The sequence below is a fragment of the Bombina bombina genome, chromosome 3, assembly GCF_027579735.1.
Source record: "Bombina bombina isolate aBomBom1 chromosome 3, aBomBom1.pri, whole genome shotgun sequence".
Lineage (NCBI taxonomy): Eukaryota > Metazoa > Chordata > Amphibia > Anura > Bombinatoridae > Bombina > Bombina bombina.
Window position 1 is genome coordinate 1,164,978,673 of NC_069501.1, and position 26,586 is coordinate 1,165,005,258.

General features: G+C 38.0%; 1 protein-coding gene across 1 annotated transcript in view; it reads left to right on the forward strand.

Moving 5' to 3' along the window:
* The window catches only part of LOC128654584 (collagenase 3), a 97,198-nt gene that overhangs the window by 38,234 nt on the left and 32,378 nt on the right, over window positions 1–26,586 (forward strand). Inside the window, exons 4-7 of the mRNA XM_053708578.1 lie at window positions 3,246–3,371; window positions 8,467–8,637; window positions 22,262–22,487; window positions 26,170–26,300. Of these exons, the coding sequence (XP_053564553.1) occupies window positions 3,246–3,371; window positions 8,467–8,637; window positions 22,262–22,487; window positions 26,170–26,300 (654 nt within the window). The remainder of the gene's footprint in view (window positions 1–3,245; window positions 3,372–8,466; window positions 8,638–22,261; window positions 22,488–26,169; window positions 26,301–26,586) is intronic.

The following is a 26,586-nucleotide window of genomic DNA, read 5'->3' on the forward strand; positions in this document are numbered from 1 at the left end:
TTATACATACAGATACACACACACACTACATAGCATACACTTATACATGCAGATACACACACACTATATAGCATACACTTATACATACAGATACACACACACTACATAGTATACACTTATACATGCAGATACACACACTACATAGCATACACTTACACATGCAGATACACACACACTACATAGCATACACTTATACATGCAGATACACACACACACTACATAGCATACACTTATACATGCAGATACACACACACACTACATAGCATACACTTATACATACAGATACACACACACTACATAGCATACTCTTATACATGCAGATACACACACACTACATAGCATACACTTATACATACAGATACACACACACTACATAGCATACACTTATACATGCAGATACACACACACTACATAGCATACACTTATACATACAGATACACACACACACTACATAGCATACACTTATACATGCAGATATACACACACTATATAGCATACACTTATACATACAGATACACACACTACATAGCATACACTTACACATGCAGATACACACACACTACATAGCATACACTTATACATGCAGATACACACACACACTACATAGCATACACTTACACATGCAGATACACACACACTACATAGCATACACTTATACATGCAGATACACACACACTACATAGCATACACTTATACATGCAGATACACACACACTACATAGCATACACTTACACATGAAGATACACACACTACATAGCATACACTTATACAGGCAGACACACACACATTACATAGCATACACTTATACATGCAGCATACACTTATACATCCAGATACACAGACACTACATAGTATACACTTATACATGCAGACACACACACACTACATAGCATACACTTATACATGCAGATACACACTTAAACATGCAGATACACATACACACACTACATAGCTTACATTTATACATGCAGACACACACACACTACATAGCATAAACGTATACATACAGATACACACACACAGGTATGGATACAGATAGACACACACACTACATCATATATGGATATCTGTAATTCATTGTATGGTGTCCTGGGGTTGGCAAGCACATTAGCTGGCAGTCTGCGGCTGCCACTGTTCGTTACCCTGGTATTAGCACTGCTCATTGTATAAAACTGAAGGCATGCTAGTATTATCACCAGGGGTTAGACATCATCACTACCAGAGGTAGGTTGGAGAGGTCACCATTACCCGTGGTCAGAGGGTATACAGCCTTCTTACTCCGGCTTAACCCACACACCATTCCTTTTCCACAGGGAATCTAACAGGTATCTAACCCTGTGAGAGCAAAGCCAGCTGCTTCTTCTGAGTATGGGCCCAACAGAATTTTTTTTTTTAATGCCTGGGGCAAATCGGGACAGATGGCTAGCAACCTGGGACAGGGGGACAGACCCCTAAAATCGGGACTGTCCCGCGAAAATCGGGACAGTTGGGGGGTATGATAATGTATATATATATGTGTGTATATATCAAAAACACAACAATGTGAACATTGCATGTCTAATGCAAAAAAAACAGTAATACAAATGGGTCTATTATCCAAAGATAAGGGAGAAAAAGGCAAAATATATCCCATACATCAAAATTATGTTAATGTGAAAACATATACATAAAAAAATGCAGGTATTAGATTTGCAATTATATACACCGACATGCATTGAGGCTGGACAGATGACATAGGATAGCAGATGCCATCAATCATAGTGGTCACATATAATCACCCTGGCATGGCATCTGCTATCCTATGTCATCTGTCCTATATACATTATTAATAGGGCCTATTGTATGATTTGGGTCTTTTATATGTGATAGACAATGCACACATTATTGTGCTTCTTGACAAATATGTATATGTGTGTGTATATGTGTGTGTTTCATCCGTGACAGTTGAGTGTGTTGTAAATTGGACACAGTGAAATAAGTAAGTTCCCCAAAGGGGAAATCTCTCCCTCCTCGTTTTTGTCTCAGAATGGTTTGAGAATTTTTGAGTTTGTAAAAATAGGGTACATCAAATAGTTAAGTATTTAATCAAATTACATCAGTATGTAGTATTGGACAATATCAAATCTAATTGGTCCAAACAAAAAATATGAATTGATGGTTATAGTGAGGCTATGTGTAGAATTATACAAACAAATTTTCCTTTTATTGACATATTTGTTATAGATGTGTGATAAACCTAAAAAGATGCAAAAGTCTTTTCAACAGTCAATATTAGGAGCCAACAACAATGTTTTTTCATTTATATTTTCATCTGTGTATGAAATAGTTTTTATCTACATATATATGCATTCTTTTTATTCATTGTTATGTATGTTTGTAATACTATTCTTTTTTTCCTTTGTGGTGCACCATTTAAATCCAAGCTCCTTCTTTGGAGGGTGTGTATAGCTTGCATTGGAGGGTGTGTATAGCTTTTGAAATTTTGATTGGTTAGAAACCAGTCAAATGGTGCACCACACATGTGGGGAATCATCCTATGATTAAGTGCTGAACTGCACGAAACATGTCAGGACTCCGCTCCCCATTTCCATGACCTTTTTTTGCTCTTTGTGTTGTGCTGTACTGCATTGCATGAATCCTTGCCTTTTTTTTGCTGTTTGCTGTTTTAATTATGGAAGAATAAAGACCCTGGTTTTATCCTATTTCATTGGAGTGCTGCTACCTTTTGTACCTTATGTTCTCAAGTCTGCTCGACTTTCTTCAGCGGGCACCCCGCCGCAAGTGCATTTGTATTGACTGTGTCTTGAGGGCTATGATTGGACAGCTACCTACACACCCCCTGGCTGTAGCTACGTCACCATCCGTCTACTGATTGTAAAAGCTACTCTGGGATCCGCATTTCTTCAGATATAGCAGACATATATGGCTTTTCCGTTGCTTTTTGGTAATTAGACTGCTTTTAATTGAAGCTGAGCACCACACTTCTATTATTCCTGGCAGTGAAGGGATTAATTAGGTAGCTTGTAAGGTTAAATTTAGCTTTAGAGGCCCATTTATCAAGCTCTGTATGGAGCTTGTGGGCCTGTGTTTCTGGCGAGTCTGAAGACCGCTGGCGAGTCTAAAGACCGCTGCTCCATAACCTGTAAACTAGAAAATAATGGCACCTGTAAACTAGAAAATAATGTATTTTTCACTATCATAAAAACATTGTCTCCAGATATAACCAGACACATTTTGTTTTAAAGCTCATGGGGATTTTTTTCCTTTTGATGGACCATTCAATGTTTTGGCACATGCGTTTTCCCCTGGTGAAGATGTCGGAGGTGATGCACATTTTGATGAAGATGAAACTTGGTCATTAGGACCTCAAGGTAAGTGCATGCGTATTACAAGTTGAAAGTAAAACATTTTCGATCAATCGCATGCTAACCTGATGCACACAAAAAGCCAAAGTTAGAACACTGTAACCTCGTTAACGTATTCCCCCATACACTTCAATGGAGCACGAAAGTGGAAAAAAACAAAACAGTTACGTAAACAGACAGAGAGAGAGCACCCTAGACACTGAAGGACCCAGCTGACACTAAAATATCCCCTCCAGGAAAAATAAATAAACAGAATGAAAGTTAAATAAAAGTGAAGTGTCAGCGCTAATCAGCTAAGGTGGAGGTAGGAAATGTATATATACACTGATTGTTGCGTGTCAAGATTAACAACTGAATACTACGTGTTCAATATAACAACTGAAACTTTGTGTCTTATCAAAAATATATCTAAACAGAAAAGTTATATTTGAAAGGAACACTTGTGTGGAAGGGCTGGTATATATGCAATAGTTATGCAACAGTAACTGGGCGATAAATATCTATAAGGCACAGCAATATAATAATAAATACAAATAAGGAAATGGATAGTATACAATTAAAAACAATTTATTAAAACAAATATAAAAGGGGATGTCTCCCCGGACAGGCGTGATAATTGTGGCCAATGGGCTAATTGGTAATATTTTTAGGAAAAATGACTCGAGGAAATGTTCGGAAGATAAAATATACCTCAATGGGAGGAAATAAGTGAAAAGTATCTTATAAAGACAGGAAAATAGTGGCAACAGCACTCTTAGAAATTCAACTGTGTATCCGGGAATATAACCTGCAGTGCAGATTTAAGATGCTCTCCCTTTTGAGGAAAAAGCGGTCTGTAGACGTGACTGTATATACAGTTGGATCAGTAGCGTGAAGTTTTTAGCAATAAAGCTTGTTTTTTCGTGGTGCGGTTCTGGACAACTGTTCTGAGTAGATCCAATTATACTTAGAGATCGACTGACGTGTGTTACTCACAGGAGCAGCTGATAGCTGTTTATCCCAGGTGAGTCTGATCAGCGTCTCTGTAGGTCCGCCGTTGAGTGTTGGGGTCAAAGGGCACCAAATTGAAAGTGCATTGAAATGTGACAAATACCGCTGTATGTTATTGAGAGTAAAGGTGTTTACCACTAATAGTGGCTATATACAAGCCAAATGTCCAAAAACAGGGTGTAAAAATAAATAATGTCCGTTTCTGTCCGTATACACCTCCCTCCGTTCAGATTCAGAGTTTCTTGGGCTAGGTGTATTTGGGGACAAGAAGACAAAGCAGCAAAGCAGGTAGTAGTTTTGGTCAATGCGTTTCACCCACGTTAGGGGCTTTATCAAGACTTATAATTTGTTACTCTTGCTTTGCTCTTTAAAAATACCTCCTTGGTGTCCCATTGGTTGAAGTTTTCAGCACTTGTTGCCAATTAACTAAAGGTGGAATTTCTTAATCCTTAGTATATGCAGTTAGGGTGGTAATACATGATAGATAACTGAAACATTGGTTTATAAAACAAATAACTTGCTGTGCCTTATTATCACCTTTACTCTCAATAACATACAGCGGTATTTGTCACATTTTGCACTTTTTGGTGCCCTTTGAACCCAACACTCAACGGCGGACCTACAGAGACGCTGATCAGACTCAGCTGGGATAAACAGCTGTCAGTTGCTCCTGTGAGTAACACACGCCAGTCGATCTCTGTCTAAGTATAATTGGATCTACTCAGAACAGTTGTCCAGAACCAAACCCCAAAAAACAAGCTTTATTGCTAAAATCTTCACGCTACTGATCCAACTGTATATATAGTCACGTCTACAGACCGCTATATCCTCAAAAGGGACAGCATGTTAAATCTGCACCGCAGGTTTTTTTCCTGGATACACAGAGGAATTTCTAAGAGTGCTGTTGCCACTAGTTTCCTGTCTTTATAAGGTGCTTTTCACTTATTTCCTCCCATTGAGGTATATTTTATCTTCCGAACATTTCCTCGAGTCATTTTTCCTAAAAATATTACCAGTTAGCCCATTGGCCACTATTATTACGCCTGTCCGGGGAGTCGTCCCCTCTTTTATATTTGTTTTAATAAATTGTCTTTAATTGTGTATTATCCATTTCCTTATTTGTGTTTATTAGTATATTGCTGTGCCTTATAGATATTTATCGCCCAGTTACTGATGCATAACTATTGCATATATACCAGCCATTCCACACAAGTGTTCCTTTCAAATATAACTTTTCTGTTTAGATATATTTTTGATAAGACACAAAGTTTCAGTTGTTATATTGAACACGTAGTATTCAGTTGTTAATCTTGACACGCAACAATCAGTGTATATATACATTTCCTACCTCCACCCTAGCTGATTAGCGCTGACACTTCTCTTTTATTTAAAAAACAAAACAGCGCAAACTTGATCACTAACCAGACATGAAATATTAATATTTCACATTTCAAATAATCTTCACATAGAAAAATATGTTCTGTTTATTCATAAATTGATTTTTCTTTATATCTCTGATGGTACAATATATATCTATACCTCTATGTATACATGATTATATATAGGTATAGATATATACAGATATATATATATATAGGAATATCTATTTATAAATACTTAGAACTTATTCCACTATGTGAAGAACATTGGAATGTGAAATATTGACAATACATACACATTATTAAATATGAATATTCCATAAATATGCTTTTTCATGTTTTCCTCTACTTAAATGCAAAGGGCTTAAATGCACTTATGTACTGTATATGTCTATATATGTATTTATGTGTTTATATGTGTATATATAGAAACATAGATATTGACGGCAGATAAGAGCCATAGGCCCAGCAAGTCTGCCCGACCTTACCTAACAGTATAAACTTATCTAGTTCGTAGGATAGCCTTATGCTTGTCCCATGCATTTTTAAAGTCCCCCACAGTGTTTGTTGCTACTACCTCTTGAGGAAGTTTATTCCATAAATCAATCACTCTTTCTGTAAAGAAGTGCTTCCTCAAATTACTCCTGAATCTACTACCCTTTAGCTTGAGCTCATGACCCCTTGTTCTTGAATTTTCCATTTTATGTAAAATACCCACACCCTCAGTTTTACTAAACCATTTAATGTACTTGAAAGTTGCTATCATATCACCTCTTTCCCTTCTCTCCTCTAAGCTATACATATTTAGGTCATTGAGCCTATCCTGGTAAGTTTTATTTTTTAGACCATGTACCATTTTGGTATCCCTCCTTTGCACAGATTCAAGTTTGTTAATATCCTTCTGAAGATATGGCCTCCAGAACTGCACACAATACTCAAGATGAGGCCTAACTAATGATCTATAAAGTGGCATAAGAACCTTACTATTTCTGCTGCAAATACCTCTACCAATACATCCAAGCATTCTGCTAGCCTTACTCGCTGCATTACTACATTGTTTACTAAGTTTTAAATCATCTGAAATAATCATTCCCAAGTCTTGTTCCTCATCTGTAACAGTCAGTAAAGTGTCATTGAGTCTGTAATTAACATTTGGATTTTTCTTCCCTAAATGCATTATTTTACACTTTGCTGTGTTAAACTTTAGATCCCAGTCATTTGTCCAATCCTCCAATTGTTGTATATCACTTCTCATTTTGTCTACCCCCCCCCCCCCCCCTGGAACATCCACTCTGTTACAAATTTTTGTATCATCTGCAAAGAGACATACTTTCCCCTGTAGCCCTTTGCTGATATCGCATATAAATATGTTAAACAAAACAGGCTCCAGAACTGACCCCTGAGGAACACCACTAGTAACAGCCCCCTCTGCTGAATGAACTCCATTTACTAAGACACTTTGTTTTCTGTCCTTAAGCCAGCATTCCACCCAGTTCACAATTTTTGAATCTAGACCAAGGAGATACAGTTTGTGAATTAGTTTATTGTGTGGGACGGTGTCAAATGCTTTGCTGAAATCTAGATATGCTACATCAACTGCTCCACCCTTGTCTAATACTTTTGCTACATAATCAAAGAAGTCAATTAGATTAGTCTGACATGATCTCCCTGAAGTAAAACCATGCTGATTTTGGTCCTCTAAATTGTTTGTCTTTATGTAAGTCATAATTCTTTCTTTTAAGAGGCTTTCCATTAATTTCCCTACTACTGAAGTTAAACTAACTGGCCTGTAGTTGCCAGATTCTTCTCTACTGCCCTTTTTATGAAGAGGTATTACATTTGCTATTCTCCAATCATCTGGGACAGCTCCCTTTAATAGTGACTGATTAAACAGATCAGTTAATGGGACAGTTAGCACTGATCGAAGTTCTTTTAAAACCCTTGGATGAATATTATCAGGACCCACTGCCTTTTTAACATTTATTTTTGATAATGCTAAAAAAACCTCATCCTCTGTAAAAAGATTACTGTTAAGCTTGTCTTTAAATATATAGGTGTATATAGATATACACATATAAATACATAAATACATATGTACACACATATTTAGACGTGTATATGTATGTATCTCTATGTTAAAGCCCTTTGCAGTCCTTTTTTTTTAACACCTGAGACGTCATATTTTTTATAACTTTTTAATGCAGTTTTTATAATAATTTTTATTAGGTGGTGTTATAATTAGTGTAATTGTACTTTTAAATATATTATCGAGGTATTTGTTTTTGCAACTTTTTATTTGAACAGTTAACCAGTGCTCTGAAGTTGCGCTATCCCGACACACTTAAAATTAAATTGTGCTCAAGCGTATGCGTTTACTTTTAACTTGTGATACGCGCGCTACTTCTGACGCATGCAAACACCCGCGATAAACCCCTTTTTGCTTGACAGCAATTAGCGCGCCACTTGTAATCTAGCCCTTAATGTTTTCATTTAAGTCATATAACAAAACATTTATTAAATTTAGGATACACATTTTCTGCTATTATCAATACATAGAAAAATGTTTTTTTGATCATTTATTGTAATGTGGTTTTAAAATTCTGTTGTAAATTAGCAAGACAACACGTTAGTCTTTTGTTATACACACAAGTATTCTTAATATGTACTTATATATTTTAATGCTTATTCATTTGAGGTTTTTTCCTAATTATATGTAAACATTGTACTTTCAGGCACTAGTCTTTTTCTAGTGGCTGCTCACGAATTTGGTCACGCACTGGGTCTAGAGCATTCGAGAGATTTAAGAGCTTTGATGTTCCCAACAGTGCCAGTCAATGTAAATGTGAATCCATCTCAATATAAGCTATCTGCTGATGATGTTTCAGGCATACAGACTCTATATGGTAAGGTATGATTAGTGCGATGTAACAATGTAATATATGTTTTGCTTTTTGTTCTGTGTTAGTTCAATGAAAACCATGGCACACATTTATGAAGCTCTCAATAAGCTGAGTTTCTATGAAAGGAAAGGAATAGTCATACAACCACATCTTCTGAATAGCCCGTTTTGGTTTTAAAGGGACATGAAACCCAAACTTTTTATTTCATGATTCAGACCGAACATGTGATTTTAAACAACTTTCCAATTTGCTTCTATTATGTAAATGTCTTCATTCTCTTGGTATCCTTAGTTGAAAAGCATATATAGGTAGGCCCAGGAGCAGCAATGCATTACTGGGAACTAGCTGCTGATTGGTGGCTGCACCAAAATGCCTTTTTTCATTGGTTCACCAGACGTCTTCAGATATCTTCCAGTAGTGCATAGCTGCGACTTCAAAAAAGAATACCAAGAAATGAAGCATATTGGATAAAAGAAGTAAATTGGAAGGTTATTTTAAATCACATGCTCTATTTGAATCCTGAAAACTAAGAAAAATAAATATTTTGACTTTCATGTCCCTTTAAGTTATCAATAAAATATAGATCGATAGATAGATAGATAGATAAATAGATAGTATATATACAGCATTCATGTCAAAGATTAGCAATCGGATAATAGCTTTGAAGTTCAAATTGATGCAAATGTGTCCCCAAAGTAAAGAGAAAACATAATTCCACTAAATACATGGTGGTGCTGGGCCGCCACAAGAAATTTGGGGGCCCCTGACTTAACCATTGATCAGGGGACCCCCCCCCCCCCACACACACCACCACCCTTTGACGTGCAATTTTTGACCAAGTGACTAAAACGTATATGCACTTTATTCTTGAGTGTAGTCAAACTTGGATATGTTGTAAAGGCACAGGCACACTCATACACTGAGACACACACTCACACATAAGGATTCATATACAGACACTCTAGCTGCAGCAATGAAACACACAAACACACTCAGTCACAGACACCCAAACAGACACACAGCACTTGTTTACATTGACCTGACAAGTAATGAGGTAGACTACAGTTTTGACAAAAAAGGAGATTTCCAAAACAAAATATGAAGTTCTGATTATCTTTTTGTCAAGGAAGATGCCAACAAAATGATGACAACAGCATGCAGGGGCTGAAAGAAAGGGCCCTGAACTGACTAAACAATAATTTAAAGGTTAAATGGTGGATTGGTGACTTCCGGAAAGGTCTCATTCCTAAAAAAGGAACAGACAATGGACACACACACAAACAAACTCATACACAAACTTACACATACAAACAAGGAAACACCGACAGAGACAGCCTCAGAAAACACACAAAGACATACACACACAGAGAGACACCCACAGAAAACACACAAAGACATATACACACAGAGAGACAACCATATAAAATACACAAAGACATACACATACTCTAACAGAGACACCCACAGAAAATGCACAGACATACGCACACACCCTCACATAGACATCCACAGAAAACACAGACATACATACATACATACACACACACACCCTCACAGAGACATCAACAGAAAACACACAAAGACATATACACCCACCCTCACAGAGGCATCCAGAGAAAATACACAAAGTCATACATACACACACACACCCTCACAGAGACACCCATAGAAAAATCACAAAGACATACGCACACACCCTCACAGACATCCACAAAAAATACACAAAGACATACATACACGCTAGGGTGTTTCATTTTCTTAGGCAAAAAATAAACTAACATTTTTGCAGACTTTGCTTATGCCCCGAGTCTCAGTGATGTAAAAGATATATATGCTAAATTTCAAGAAGATTGGATAATATTTAGAGGTTGCACACTTTGATCCACTTTGATCTGTTTTGTAAAAGTAGGCAAAAAATATGATTTTTCAATGTTAATTACTTTTATTGGGAAAAGTAGAAATAACAAACTTAAAATACTACTAAAACTATACACTAAGATTAATAGGTAATATGATAGGCAAAACATGTGTTATATTAATCAACTTTGAACGATGCAATCCCTTGTTTTGTTCACTTGGTGACGACTTTTCTGTGATGCTCGACTACCCTCAACAAGAATTGTTTTTGTTGTTCATCCCTGACCAATTCGTTATACTTTTTTATCAGAGCAATTCCTCTTTCTGCGGTATCATTGACAACCTTAAGAGCGTTCACATGGCTTCTTAGAGAATCACTGCAGTATTCTGTCACGTCGTGGATCCCAAACAATTCAAAGAACGTCTTTGTTTTATTAGTAACAAAATGGCTCAGGTCTTTTCCTTCAGAAACCATGTTTTTACCCTCTAATCATTTCACTTCCTTTTTCTTTGCAGGTTTGGTTTCTAAATTTTTAGTCATATTTTCTTCTTTTGTACACTTAGTTCTTATTTTCGAGGCAAAAACCTTGTTTACTCCACTCATTGATGAACTCATACGATCTTCTCTTTGTGACCTAAGAAATTCTTTATCTTCTTGTGATACGCTATTCATGTCCATCACATTTTGCCGGGAAATGTCAAATAACTCTACGAGATCACCTTTCCAAATCTGCAGTTTCACATTTGCTTTATACGTGTTTCTCAATTTCTCTTTACCCAGATTTTTGTATTCTTTGTACAGCTTCTGTATACCAGCACGGATATTCTCCTCCGTCGTAACAGGAATATTTGCTTTCCTCCACACTTCCTGTAGTTTAGTACTGGTAGATTTAGCAGCATTCGAAAGTGTTTCTTTCATTTCCTTGTGATGGTAAATAAAAACTAAAAGTACTTGTTCCTTTGAAGGGAGCCGAGCTCCTAAAAACTCACCACTAGGCACCTTTTCTAGCAGCAAAATTCCTCTTTTGGTTCCCATTTTAAAGTTCAATTACCTGCAAAAGATGAAAGAAATACATGAGAAGACCATTAGTGTAAAGCACTTCAATGTTAGAAATTTCACAAGTTTGTGATAAAGTGATCAATGTGTGCAACCCCTAAATATTATCCAATATTCTTGAAATTTGGCATATATATCTTTTACATCACTGAGACTTGGGGCGTAAGCAAAGTCATATGAAAATCACATCTTTGGAAAAATGAAACACCCTAATACACACACACACCCTCACAGAGACACCCATAGAAAAAGCACAAAGACATACACAACCACCCTCACAGAAAAAAAATACATACACACTCATAGAGACACAAACAAAAGCACAAAGACATAAACACAGACACCCATAGAAACACCTACAGGAGGTAACATTTCTGCACATTGCATCCCCTAAATCATGCATGATGTGACATGCATGATAAAAAAAATTGCAGAAATTTTAAGAGATCACTTTTTAAAGAATAATATTTGTAAATGTGCAAACAAAAATAAATATGTGAATTCAAAATTGTACATTAATGATCTGGGTAGATGGCTAGATGAAGAAAAGTACTTTTGAAAGGTTGATATATGTTTGCCCCCCCCCCCATGTTCCCCAACCAAGAGCACCACTTCAAATATGGTGTACAAATGTTCCCATCTGTCAGCTGTACTTATGGATTTTGAAAATGCTGTACTCTATATGGTCTTGGTGGAACCATAAGCTGTGGTACTCAGTCTCATACTATTAGATCTGGTTAAATGCAGGATTTAGGCTTGTTTGTATGTATTTCAAAATTAAGTCAGCTGTAGTGTAAACTGAACAGTATTAAGTTATCCTGTCTCATTTCAAACACTCAGCAATCTCAGGCCTAGATTTGGAGTTCGGCGGTAGCCGTCAAAACCAGCGTTAGAGGCTCCTAACGCTGGTTTTGGCCGCCCGCTGGTATTTGGAGTCAGTGATTAAAGGGTCTAACGCTCACTTTTCAGCCGCGACTTTTCCATACCGCAGATCCCCCTACGCCATTTGCGTAGCCTATCTTTTCAATGGGATCTTTCTAACGCTGGTATTTAGAGTCGTTTCTGAAGTGAGCGTTAGAGCTCTAACGACAAGATTCCAGCCGCCTGAAAATAGCAGGAGTTAAGAGCTTTCTGGCTAACGCCGGTTCATAAAGCTCTTAACTACTGTACCCTAAAGTACACTAACACCCATAAACTACCTATGTACCCCTAAACCGAGGCCCCCCCATATCGCCGCCACTCGATTAAAATTTTTAACCCCTAATCTGCCGACCGCCACCTACGTTATACTTATGTACCCCTAATCTGCTGCCCCTAACCCCGCCGACCCCTGTATTACATTTATTAACCCCTAACCTGCCCCCCACAACGTCGCCGCCAGCTACTTAAAATAATTAACCCCTAATCTTCCGACCGCAAAGCGCCGCCACCTACGTTATCCCTATGTACCCCTAATCTGCTACCCCTAACACCGCCGACCCCTATATTATATTTATTAACCCCTAATCTGCCCCCCTCAACGTCGCCGACACCTGCCTACACTTATTAACCCCTAATCTGCCGAGCGGACCTGAGCGCTACTATAATAAAGTTATTAACCCCTAACCCGCCTCACTAACCCTATCATAAATAGTATTAACCCCTAATCTGCCCTCCCTAACATCGCCAACACCTAACTTCAATTATTAACCCCTAATCTGCCGACCGGAGCTCACCGCTATTCTAATAAATGGATTAACCCCTAAAGCTAAGTCTAACACTAACACCCCCCTAAGTTAAATATAATTTAAATCTAACGAAATAAATTAACTCTTATTAAATAACTTATTCCTATTTAAAACTAAATACCTGTAAAATAAATACTAATATAGCTACAATATAAATTATAATTATATTATAGCTATTTTAGGATTAATATTTATTTTACAGGCAACTTTGTAATTATTTTAACCAGGTACAATAGCTATTAAATAGTTAAGAACTATTTAATAGTTACCTAGTTAAAATAATAACAAATTTACCTGTAAAATAAATCCTAACCTAAGATATAATTAAACCTAACACTACCCTATCAATAAATTAATTAAATAAACTACCTACAATTACCTACAATTAACCTAACACTACACTATCAATAAATTAATTAAACACAATTGCTACAAATAAATACAATTAAATAAACTAGCTAAAGTACAAAAAATAAAAAAGAACTAAGTTACAAAAAATAATAAAATATTTACAAACATAAGAAAAATATTACAACAATTTTAAACTAATTACACCTACTCTAAGCCCCCTAATAAAATAACAAAGCCCCCCAAAATAAAAAATTCCCTACCCTATTCTAAATTAAAAAAGTTACAAGCTCTTTTACCTTACCAGCCCTGAACAGGGCCCTTTGCGGGGCATGCCCCAAGGATTTCAGCTCTTTTGCCTGTAAAAAAAAACATACCATACCCCCCCCCAACATTACAACCCACCACCCACATACCCCTAATCTAACCCAAACCCCCCTTAAATAAACCTAACACTAAGCCCCTGAAGATCTTCCTACCTTGTCTTCACCATACCAGGTTCACCGATCCGTCCTGAAGAGCTCCTCCGATGTCCTGATCCAAGCCCAAGCGGGGGCTGAAGAGGTCCATGATCCGGTCAAAGTCTTCATCCAAGCGGGGCAGAAGAGGATCTTCCATCCGATTGAAGTCATCATCCAGGCGGCATCTTCTATGGTCTTCCATCCGGAGCGAAGCGGCAGGATCGTGAAGACCTCCAGCGCGGAACATCCATCCGGACCGACGACTGAACGACGAATGACTGTTCCTTTAAGGGACGTCATCCAAGATGGCGTCCCTCGAATTCCGATTGGCTGATAGGATTCTATCAGCCAATCGGAATTAAGGTAGGAATTTTCTGATTGGCTGATGGAATCAGCCAATCAGAATCAAGTTCAATCCGATTGGCTGATCCAATCAGCCAATCAGATTGAGCTCGCATTCTATTGGCTGTTCCGATCAGCCAATAGAATGCGAGCTCAATCTGATTGGCTGATTGGATCGGCCAATCGGATTGAACTAGATTCTGATTGGCTGATTCCATCAGCCAATCAGAAAATTCCTACCTTAATTCCGATTGGCTGATAGAATCCTATCAGCCAATCGGAATTTGAGGGACGCCATCTTGGATGACGTCCCTTAAAGGAACAGTCATTCGTCGTTCAGTCGTCGGTCCGGATGGATGTTCCGCGCTGGAGGTCTTCAGGATCTTGCCGCTTCGCTCCGGATGGAAGACCATAGAAGATGCCGCCTGGATGATGACTTCAATCGGATGGAAGATCCTCTTCTGCCCCGCTTGGATGAAGACTTTGACCGGATCATGGACCTCTTCAGCCCCCGCTTGGGCTTGGATCAGGACATCGGAGGAGCTCTTCAGGACGGATCGGTGAACCTGGTATGGTGAAGACAAGGTAGGAAGATCTTCAGGGGCTTAGTGTTAGGTTTATTTAAGGGGGGTTTGGGTTAGATTAGGGGTATGTGGGTGGTGGGTTGTAATGTTGGGGGGGGGGGGGTATTGTATTTATTCTTTTACAGGCAAAAGAGCTGAAATTCTTGGGGCATGCCCCGCAAAGGGCCCTGTTCAGGGCTGGTAAGGTAAAAGAGCTTGTAACTTTTTTAATTTAGAATAGGGTAGGGAATTTTTTATTTTGGGGGGCTTTGTTATTTTATTAGGGGGCTTAGAGTAGGTGTAATTAGTTTAAAATTGTTGTAATATTTTTCTTATGTTTGTAAATATTTTTTTATTTTCTGTAACTTAGTTCTTTTTTATTTTTTGTACTTTAGCTAGTTTATTTAATTGTATTTATTTGTAGGAATTGTATTTAATTAATTTATTGATAGTGTAGTGTTAGGTTAATTGTAGGTAATTGTAGGTAGTTTATTTAATTATTTTATTGATAGGGTAGTGTTAGGTTTAATTATATCTTAGGTTAGGATTTATTTTACAGGTAAATTTGTTATTATTTTAACTAGGTAACTATTAAATAGTTCTTAACTATTTAATAGCTATTGTACCTGGTTAAAATAATTACAAAGTTGCCTGTAAAATAAATATTAATCCTAAAATAGCTATAATATAATTATAATTTATATTGTAGCTATATTAGGGTTTATTTTACAGGTAAGTATTTAGCTTTAAATAGGAATCATTTATTTAATAAGAGTTAATTTATTTCGTTAGATAAAAATTATATTTAACTTAGGGGGGTGTTAGTGTTAGGGTTAGACTTAGCTTTAGGGGTTAATCAATTTATTAGAATAGCGGTGAGCTCCGGTCGGCAGATTAGGGGTTAATAATTGAAGTTAGGTGTCGGCGATGTTAGGGAGGGCAGATTAGGGGTTAATACTATTTATGATAGGGTTAGTGAGGTGGATTAGGGGTTAATAACTTTATTATAGTAGCGCTCAGGTCCGCTCGGCAGATTAGGGGTTAATAAGTGTAGGCAGGTGTCGGCGACGTTGAGGGGGGCAGATTAGGGGTTAATAAATATAATATAGGGGTCGGCGATGTTAGGGGCAGCAGATTAGGGGTACATAAGGATAACTTAGGTGGCGGCGGTTTACGGAGCGGCAGATTAGGGGTTAAAAAAAATATGCAGGGGTCAGCGATAGCGGGGGCGGCAGAATAGGGGTTAATAAGTGTAAGGCTAGGGGTGTATAGACTCGGGGTACATGTTTGGGTGTTAGGTGCAGACGTAGGAAGTGTTTCCCCATAGGAAACAATGGGGCTGCGTTAGGAGCTGAACGCTGCTTTTTTGCAGGTGTTAGGTTTTTTTCCAGCTCAAACAGTCCCATTGTTTCCTATGGGGATATCGTGCACGAGCACGTTTTTGAGGCCGGCCGCGTCCGTAAGCAACTCTGGTATCGAGAGTTGCATTTGCTGTAAAAATGCTCTACGCTCCTTTTTTGGAGCCTAACGCAGCATTTGTTTGAACTCTCGATACCAGAGTTAATTTTATGGTGCGGCCAGAAAAAAGCCCGCAGAAATGTTTCCTCCTCAATACACAAATGGTAGGTGCCGTTTTGGCAGATATGAGTTTCTTTTTATTAATATATATATATATTTTAATTACATTCCAGTTTACTGCCCCTTTAAGCAAGGACTTTCCAGATGCAAAGAGGCATTTTATCTGCATAAAATGTTATACTCTCAGACTAAGGCCTAGATTTGGAGTTCGGCGGCCTTAGTCTGAGAGTATAACATTTTATGCAGATAAAATGCCTCTTTGCATCTGGAAAGTCCTTGCTTAAAGGGGCAGTAAACTGGAATGTAATTAAAATATATATATATTAATAAAAAGAAACTCATATCTGCCAAAACGGCACCTACCATTTGTGTATTGAGGAGGAAACATTTCTGCATGGCTTTCAAATAATCATAAATAAACTGCTGCATATTGCTAAGCAAAATGTGTTTTTATGGACCCCTGGCCCCACCATACAACTACTACCACACTGATGTTACAATCCGAAATTGCACAAAGTAATAAAAACATTTAATAAGTAAGTCCTACCTCCTCTGCAAATTAAAGTGATCTGCCGTCTGCATAGTGGTTTAGTGCACACTCAGAAATCCTCTCAAATGCTAATGCTTTACTCCTTGTCAGGACCGTCTTTAACACAGGGCAAAAGGGGCAGCTGCCCTGGGCCCAGTCTCTGTTGAGGGGTCATATCAGACTGCTGATGTGACATGGGGAACACACACATTCAGTCCTAATACTGTCACAGTCAAAAGTACTCTGCTTATATATTTTTTTAAAAACTGTGCCAGACCGTGCCAGTGTCATGTGACATGCCAAGCTAGTGCCATGTGCTGTTTTAGATGTGCACTGTGCAGCACTGAATGCAAAGCCCTAACTCGGCATCCAGCCATTTCCCACTGCATCAGAAAAGATCCTACTGGGGTTACCACTGTTACCAGGTAACTGCTCTGGTGGTGGGGATTGTTTCTGGGTAGGGCTGACTGTAGCTGCATATGTAGCTGCATATTGCTAAGCAAAATGTGTTTTTATGGACCCCTGGCCCCACCATACAACTACTACCACACTGATGTTACAATCCGAAATTGCACAAAGTAATAAAAACATTTAATAAGTAAGTCCTACCTCCTCTGCAAATTAAAGTGATCTGCCGTCTGCATAGTGGTTTAGTGCACACTCAGAAATCCTCTCAAATGCTAATGCTTTACTCCTTGTCAGGACCGTCTTTAACACAGGGCAAAAGGGGCAGCTGCCCTGGGCCCAGTCTCTGTTGAGGGGTCATATCAGACTGCTGATGTGACATGGGGAACACACACATTCAGTCCTAATACTGTCACAGTCAAAAGTACTCTGCTTATATATTTTTTTAAAAACTGTGCCAGACCGTGCCAGTGTCATGTGACATGCCAAGCTAGTGCCATGTGCTGTTTTAGATGTGCACTGTGCAGCACTGAATGCAAAGCCCTAACTCGGCATCCAGCCATTTCCCACTGCATCAGAAAAGATCCTACTGGGGTTACCACTGTTACCAGGTAACTGCTCTGGTGGTGGGGATTGTTTCTGGGTAGGGCTGACTGTAGGCGCATGCAGCAGAAAGCTGGAGCGGCAGGCACATGAGGATTTGAGCATCTGTGCAGCTGCATACACTGCTCTCTTCAGTCTTGAGGCTGTGTGACTCATCTCACACTGTATCCATGCAGCCTTGGACAGACAGCATCCAGTCTACTGGTCCCCTTAGCCCTGCTCTTTCTGCTGTGGCCCTAAGATCAACTAACTGAAGTTTGTTAGGGGAATAGTGCTTTGTAGAAAGGTGTCAGTGGGAAGAATAAGTGAGTGCACACACGCCCCTCCCCATGCAGCATTGTCTAGTTCAGGGTGAGAGGGAACTTGTTCCTAGCAAAGAAGCGACATGTGCTGGTGTGGCTGATGTATAGCGTCATGCTGATACTTCACACATTAATGTAAGGTTTATTTTTATAGTTTTTATTTTCTCTCTGCCTCAGATTTTACAGCTTCCCATAGTAGTTCTGCTGTTCCAGTCAGTAAACTTATATTTGTCTGCACCTCCATGCTTCCTCCTTTACCTTGCTTTGCTCCTGTTGGCTGCCCTAAGTCTCTTTAACCAGCTAACCTCACACCAGAATCACATTCAAAAGAATATTAAATGAATCCACAGTGGAGGAATTTTTATATTTATTTACTTATTAGTACTGCTTAGGTCCAGTTTCACATATTGCATTTTTTTTTTTTTTAAATGATTAGCCCAGCAGTGGATGATCCACCGCTGGGCTAATAATAATAAAAAAAATTGATTTAGTTGTTTTTTGGGATGTTGGGGTGGAGAGCAAAATTGCATGGGGTGGGGCCCAAGAAAATTTTTGCCCAGGGTCCAATCAATATTAAAGACGGCCCTGCTCCTTGTAATAACATTTCCCACACTCAATAGCATTCTGCTGTAGTACCCTCTGGTGGCTGCCATTTAAAAATAATAATAATAATAATATATATATATATATATATATTTATATATATATATTTATTTTTTAAATAATAGTTGTTCCTGCCCCATTGTGTTACATTTGCAATAAAGTTACTTTAGCTGCTCATATTATTTGTGCCACTTTTCTATATGGAGGATCAAGATAAATTTCCTGTTTATAGGCACTCTCTATCAGGTAACTAGTCCCTATTGCTGGCATTTTGATTCATACCTCCACCATCATCTCAATAGGATAGCTAAAACAAATAGAGGCACCATGACATTAATAACTGGTAAGAAGAATCCAGTGGCCCTGCGGCAATCCAACACCTTAAAGTGAAATAGAACTATAATCATTGCAATATGGGTACTGTCAGATGTTGATGTAGATGTCCTGCTATTGTATGCATGTGTATTGGTATTGTTTGCTGGCTTCTGCCATCATTTAATGGCGTTACCAGTACTTAAAGGGAAATGATACCCAAATGTTGACACACTTGAAACTGATGTAAAAAGCTGACTAGAAAATATCACCTGAACAAAAGGTAGATATTTTCTTCAAATTTCCTAAGTTTTCACACCCCACTGTAAAGAGACTTTAAGCAGCCAGTCAGGATGCTTGTCCCAGGACAAGCTATGGAGTGTGCATCTGTCATGTGCAGGCACAGTCATGTTATTGTCTTATTCAGTTTAAGTGAGTTCTATGAAATCTCATGAGATTTCAGTGAAATCCCATGAGTTCACAGCAAAGGCAAAGGAGCCCATTTATCATCTGCTGTAGCGGATCATGTCCGCCTGACATCAATACGCTGTTGGCATTTATTATTGCACAAGCATTTTGCTGTCAGCAATTATCATTGCACAAGCATTTTGTGTGAAATGCTTGTGCAATACCGCTCTCCCTACACATGTTAATCATCCCAATCGTATACATTGCACCTTAAAGGGACACAAAACCCAAACTTTTTCTTTCATGGTTCAGATAGATAATACATTTTAAGCAACTTTCCAATTTACTTATATTATCAATTTTGTTTTAATCTCTTGGTATCCTTTATTGAAAGAGCATCTTAAGACCGCTGCTTCTTAACTCCTGTTTCCGGCGAGCCTGAAGGCACGCGCAGAAACAAGGGGAACAGGGGCTATTTGGCCCTTGTTAAATAGACCCCATGGAGGTAGATTTAACAAGTGCTGGGCGGACATGATTCGCTGTAGCATACCCAGCATACGCTGTTGGCATTTAACATTGCACAAGCATTTTTTTGTGAAATGCTTATACAATGCCACCCCCTGCACATTTGCCGCTAGCAGGGGGTGCCAATCATCCAGACCACTGCTTCGTGAATCAGCAGCAACTGTTACTAAGCAGGGTCATGCATTTAGGCACTGCCATGCTTCTACTATGCATTTAACTCCCTTGCAGGGGTTAAACACATGGGGATGGAGGGTTCCTGGTATAAAAATGGCTTTCTCTAATTAAGTAGATTGTGTAATTTTTCAACTATAATGACCCTTAAAGTTTATACATTATAGGAATTATGCTTCTTATCTGCTTCTTATTTGCGTGTTTTTCTGCTCAAAAGCATGATCTGTTTATATCAACTTTATCCAGCAAGGTGGACAGTAAACATATTATATCTCTTTCATACAATTCAAAAACACTTAGCAGCTTTTAAAGCTTGATCGTAGTCAGAAAATTAAGTAATTGGTCGGCATTTATTAGCTATCGGATGGACAGTGTTCACTCACTCAAACCTGTCCACCCGAGATCCCAGAATGTGGACAGCGTATTGCATCAATACTCTGTGCGTAGTTAATATTACACAATCATTTGCATGTGCAATGCTGCCCCCTGCTCCTGCTAGCCCAATGCCCTGCGAGTAGGGGGTTGTCAATCCCCCTGTGGCAAACGTACCCTGGGTTATTTCATCCGCCAGCTAATAGCTCGCGTACTGGTTAGGAAGCATGCAAGCCTGCAGTGATTGACCCCCAGAGCTGCATACACAACTTGAAAAATGGGGTCCTTATGTTAACTCACTTTTGTTATTTTCTTAAAGGACCAGTAAATACAGTATATTTGCATAATGAACAAATGCATGATAACAAGACAATGCAATAGCACTTAGGAGTCCATTTATTAAGCAGCGGATGCTGCTTTATAGCCCCATCGTTTTAGGCCGCCTGAAACAGAAGTTAAAAAGCAGCAGTCTGATATGATTGGGATGATTGATGTGTCCTGCTAGCGGCCGTTGAGCAGGGGGAGGCATTGCACAAGCATTTTACTAGAAATGCTTGTGCAGAGGTAGATAGAATGTAAATGACTTGTGACCCAAGTGCTGATTTAGATAGCCTGGAAAATTTAAGGAAGATAGTCAAGATAAATAGATAAAGGTCGCATTTGGAAAGTTGTTGATTATATGTTACACAAGACAAATACTAAGGGGCGGTACAGTGGCCGACCCAAAATCTGATAGATTTGCGCTTGGACACATGAGAAGACATCATTGTTGTATCATCATTGTAATAACATGTGTTTGATTATGTTGTACTCTATTCTTTAAACCTCAATAAAAAAAGTAAAATAAAAAATAAAAAATGCGTGTGCAATGTTAAATGCCTACAGCGAATCATGTCCGCTCGACCTTCGTTAAATCTACCCCTTAGGGGCATATTTATAAATGTGCGAGTGGACATGATACGAAGTAGCATATCATGTCCACTGCACATCGATAAATGCCGACAACATACGCTGTCGGCATTTATCATTGCACCAGCAGGTTGTGTGAACTGCTGGTGCAATGCCACCCTAGCAGGGGGTGTCAATCAACCTGATCGTATTCGATCGGGTTGATTTCTGTCCGCTGCCTCCGAGCAGGCAGACAAGTTATGGAGCAGCGGTCTGTATCATGTGACAGCCATAAGCCAATCACCAATCACAAATGCATATACGTATGTTCTGTGAATTCTTGCACATGCTCAGTAGGAGCTGGTGACTCAAAAAGTGTAAATATAAAAAGACTGTGCACATTTTGTTAATGGAAGTAAATTGGAAAGTTATTTAAAATTGCTGCTCCATCTGAATCATGAAAGTTTAATTTTGACTTGAGTGTCCCTTTAATACAAGTATTTAATTTTAGTTGTCATTAGTGTGGTGCTGCAAATCTAAATGATTGTACAGTGAAACCTTATCCTTTTCATGAAGGAGCAAGAAAACCGGAACCAAAGCCTCAACCAACCAAACCTCCAAGGAAACCTGCTCCCAAACCAACACAACCTCCAAGAAAACCTGCTCCAAAACCAACACAACCACCCAAGCAACCAAAGGAACCAGAGCTTCAGAATCCTACAGTACCCAAAAAATGTGACTCAGCGTTAGAGTTTGATGCAGTCACCACCATGAGAGATAATTTGCTGTTTTTTAAAGATGGGTAAATTCATTACTTTGATTTATTACTTCTGCAATCATTACAAAGTGACTTAAAGAATCACTAAACACAGTAGAATAGTATAATCAATACATGCATAATTAAGAGCAATGCAAAAGCACTTAGTTTGAATTTCAAAAGAGTAGCAGATTTTATTCTTACACATGTCAAAGTTATATACATTTTCCTTCCTAATACATCATATGACAGCCATCAGCCAATCACAAAATGCATATACATATATGCTGTGAATCTTGCACATGCTCAGTAGGAGCAGTATATGCTGTTATATAGGGGACTATGTTAATTTTTAAATTACTAAGAGTACCATCAAATTCTTATATTTTAATTAATTAGGCACCTATTAGTGGGATGAAGTCATATTATTTATTAGATTCCATAAATGCAGTTATAGCTGCACACATACTTAAAAACACTTAAGCTCAACAGTTATTTGTGCAAGCCATTTAAAAAAAGAGAGACACGGTTCTCCAAACATTCCCCTGACGCGCGTTTCACAATAACACTTCTTCAGAGTGGGAAGAAGTGTTAATGTGAAATGCGTGCCAGGGAAACGTTTGGAGACCCATGTCTCTCTTTTTTTAATCGCTTGCTAAAATCACTTTTGATTTAAAGATTAATATTATGATAATTTCTACTTTTAAAGTGGTGTGAGACTTGTGATTGAGTGCATACCGTGAGTAGCTGAAGTCCAATATAGCATCACACACCATTATAATATATTAACAGCTCCCGTCTTGGTAGGAGCTTAGAATTATTTCAAGCATTGATGCATTAAAGGGAATGATAATAATAAAAAATCTGCTATAGAAGGCGCTTATCCGAAAAAGGGTCAGACATTTCAGCACTTTAGGTTACATTTAATATTAATAATTGTTGCCTCTATCTCCACTCCACATTGTAATATTAGTTACTCTCTTTTCTGTTTCTAAATATAACTGTTGAGCTTAAAGAGACAGTCTATTACAAAATACATTTTTATGATTCAGATAAGGCATGTAATTTTAAACAACTTTCCATTTTACTTTTAGCACCAATTTTGCTTTGTTTTCTTGGTATTCTTACTTTGACAGTTTTTCACCACTAGAGGTGTTAGTTCATGTGTGTCATATAGATAACACTGTGCTCACGCACGTGGTGTTACCTAGGAGTGAGCACTGATTTGCTAAACTGTAAGTATGTCAAAAGAACTGAAATAAGGGGGCAGTTTGCAGAGGCTTAGATATAAGGTAATCAAATAGGTAAAAAGTGTTGGTTATGCAGATTTAGGGAATGGGTAATAAAGGGATTATCTATCGTTTAAAACAATAAAAAAATTCTGATGTAGACTGTCCCTTTAAGTATGTAACTCATTTTGTGTCAGTAGGTGAATTGGAACATTGTTTAAAATTGTGTGCTCTTTTTCTCTATCTGAATCAGGAAAGTTTAGCTTTGACTTGACTGTCCCTTTCTTCTTTGTTTTACTTACTAGGTTTTTTTTTTTTCGGTGTACATTTTAGGACATCCTTCCTCTCTCCGCTAAAGCACAATCCTTCCTCCTCCCTCTTCTCAAACTCCATCAGTCATCCACTGAAACTCTATGCGCCCTTCTTCAAAACTCCATCATGCCTCAGGTGTCGGACATCAGGTATCAACTCTCAGACAATATGATGTCTTTCATATTTGATGGGATTGCTTGAGAAAAAACAAAAAAACAAAAAACAATGCAAATACATTATGAACATATACAGTATATATATATATATATATATATATATATATATTTTTTTTTTTAAAATTGGTTTAACTATAAAGGGCTAGATTACAAGTAGCGTGCTAATTTATTGTGCACCCGTAAATGGTTAAATTTGCCGGTTCACCTGCGCACAATTAAGAACCAGCCATTACAAGTGGCTGGTTAATGCTACCGCGAGCTCACGGTACCAATTAATGCTCATAAAATTAACCAGTGATCAGATCTATGGTTCATTTTAAAAATGAGGCTCCTATTGGAATCTATGGAAGCGCGCTCTTGTGAGCGCAAAGCTTACATTCTATGTGAACGCAAGGTCGCGTTTGCATTGCGCTTTATTTGTAATACCAGCGCACATTTGCGTGAACTGGTATTACTGAGTGGAGCGCAAATATCACTCTTGCATAAGCAATATTTTGCTCTCTGCTCATAATCTGGCCCAAAATGTTTTCTTTCACATGTAGTAAAAAAACAAACAAAGAAAAAACACAAACACAAATGTTTGTGATTATATATTGCTATAAAGTAGATAAAAAAAGATTAAAAAAAGAAACAGCTCAGCTTGTACTATATAAACCTCTGAATATTGACACCTCATTTCTGACACCTGACTCTTGATACCTGATGTCTGACACCTGACTCCTGATGTCTGACACCTGACTCCTGAGGTTTGACACCTGATGCCTGGCACCTTACAACTGATATCTGACACCTGATGCCTGACACCTGATAGCTGATATCTGACATCTGAGTCCTGATACCTGATGTCTGATACCTGAGGCATAATGGAGTTTTAAAGGAGGGAGCATGGAGTTTCAGTGGATGACTGATGGAGTTTGAGATGAGGGATGAGGAAAGATGGTGTTTTAGGGGAGAGAGGAAGGATGTCCTAAAATGTACACCATATAGGTGAATCTTCTGTAACCTCATCTTGTGGATGTCCTATGACAGCTACTGTGTTGTGCATTCTGTAAATGTGTTTTTTGAACTTATACTAAATACATTGTTTATAATTTGAGCCCACAATGGATTTTTCTTAGTTGTAGCAAATCAAATGTTTAAACACTTGATAACACTCTTGTTAGGAATGCATTTTTATGATGGTTAAATTTAGAGCATTTATGTTTATTCAGGGAGCTTATGGAGAGTGCTTGGATCTTGACTTTAGTCCTGCATTAATTATGACTTACTCGTTTCTTTCCTTATGCTATCCTCATCTCATTTATCCTTCAATTAACCCTCCTCTCACTCATCCTTTCTGATTTTATTCACTCTCACTTCCTCACTCAGAGGCCCCTTTCACTATCACTCTCTTTCATAATCTTACATTTCCAATAAGCACAGAGAGTACATGTTTTATATAGTAGTATTCATGTAATTCACCAGCACTTGTAGGTATAAAAAGTATCTTTTATTGAAGATCAAGTTAAAACAAGCAACGTTTTGTGACCATATGTCACTTAATCATGCTTTCTGTTACATACTAACAAGTTGTTCCTTTTAAACATTTGATTTCTCGCGCCAAACTGTTACCCATAGTATATAGCGTTGCATGAGTACTGTGTGTGTAGGCATGTACGTGTAATGTATGTAAAATAAATACCTCACATGATTCAACAGTTGCAGGCAGCTTCCTTCTGTACAAACACCATGAAGTTCACAGAAAATTCTTTTTAACACACACATATTTATACATTTACTTAACTACATAATAGAAGCTATAGATTTGTACCACAGGAAACTTTTCCACTATTCAAATGGATTGGAATGGTTCAGAAAACAAAGCCAAAAACAAACACCCAAGGTGTATGTGATGTATTTGCATAGCAAACTCTTACTGATTGTAATAGGGACATAATGTAACTGATTACATTTTCCTACACCCAGAATATTTTTAAATTAAACTAATAGATACAATTCTCTTCTGTTAAGGATCTTTTGGAGGAAAAACTCCCAATTACCTGATGTGAAAGCAATATCAATTAATTCTGTCTGGCCGAGTATTGAAAGAGTTGATGCAGCTTATGAAGCACCAGAGAGAGATGTTGTGTATCTCTTTAGAGGTAACATGAAATACAATACATGTAAATACTAAAGACGGAATATTTTCATCTTAAAAAGGACAGTTCACCCAAAAATGTTCTCCCATTTAAATTCTTCCCAATGATCCATTTTGCCTGGTGGAGTGTTTTGAATTGTTTACAAGTAGCTCCTTTACCCCTATTTTGGCCTTTGAAATAGCTGATTTAGCCTGTGGTTTCCCAACCTATACTGAAAGTTTTAATACTGGAGTTTCAACTAGGGATGGGCGAATGTGTAAATTTCCGAATTTGAATGTTAGAATGAATG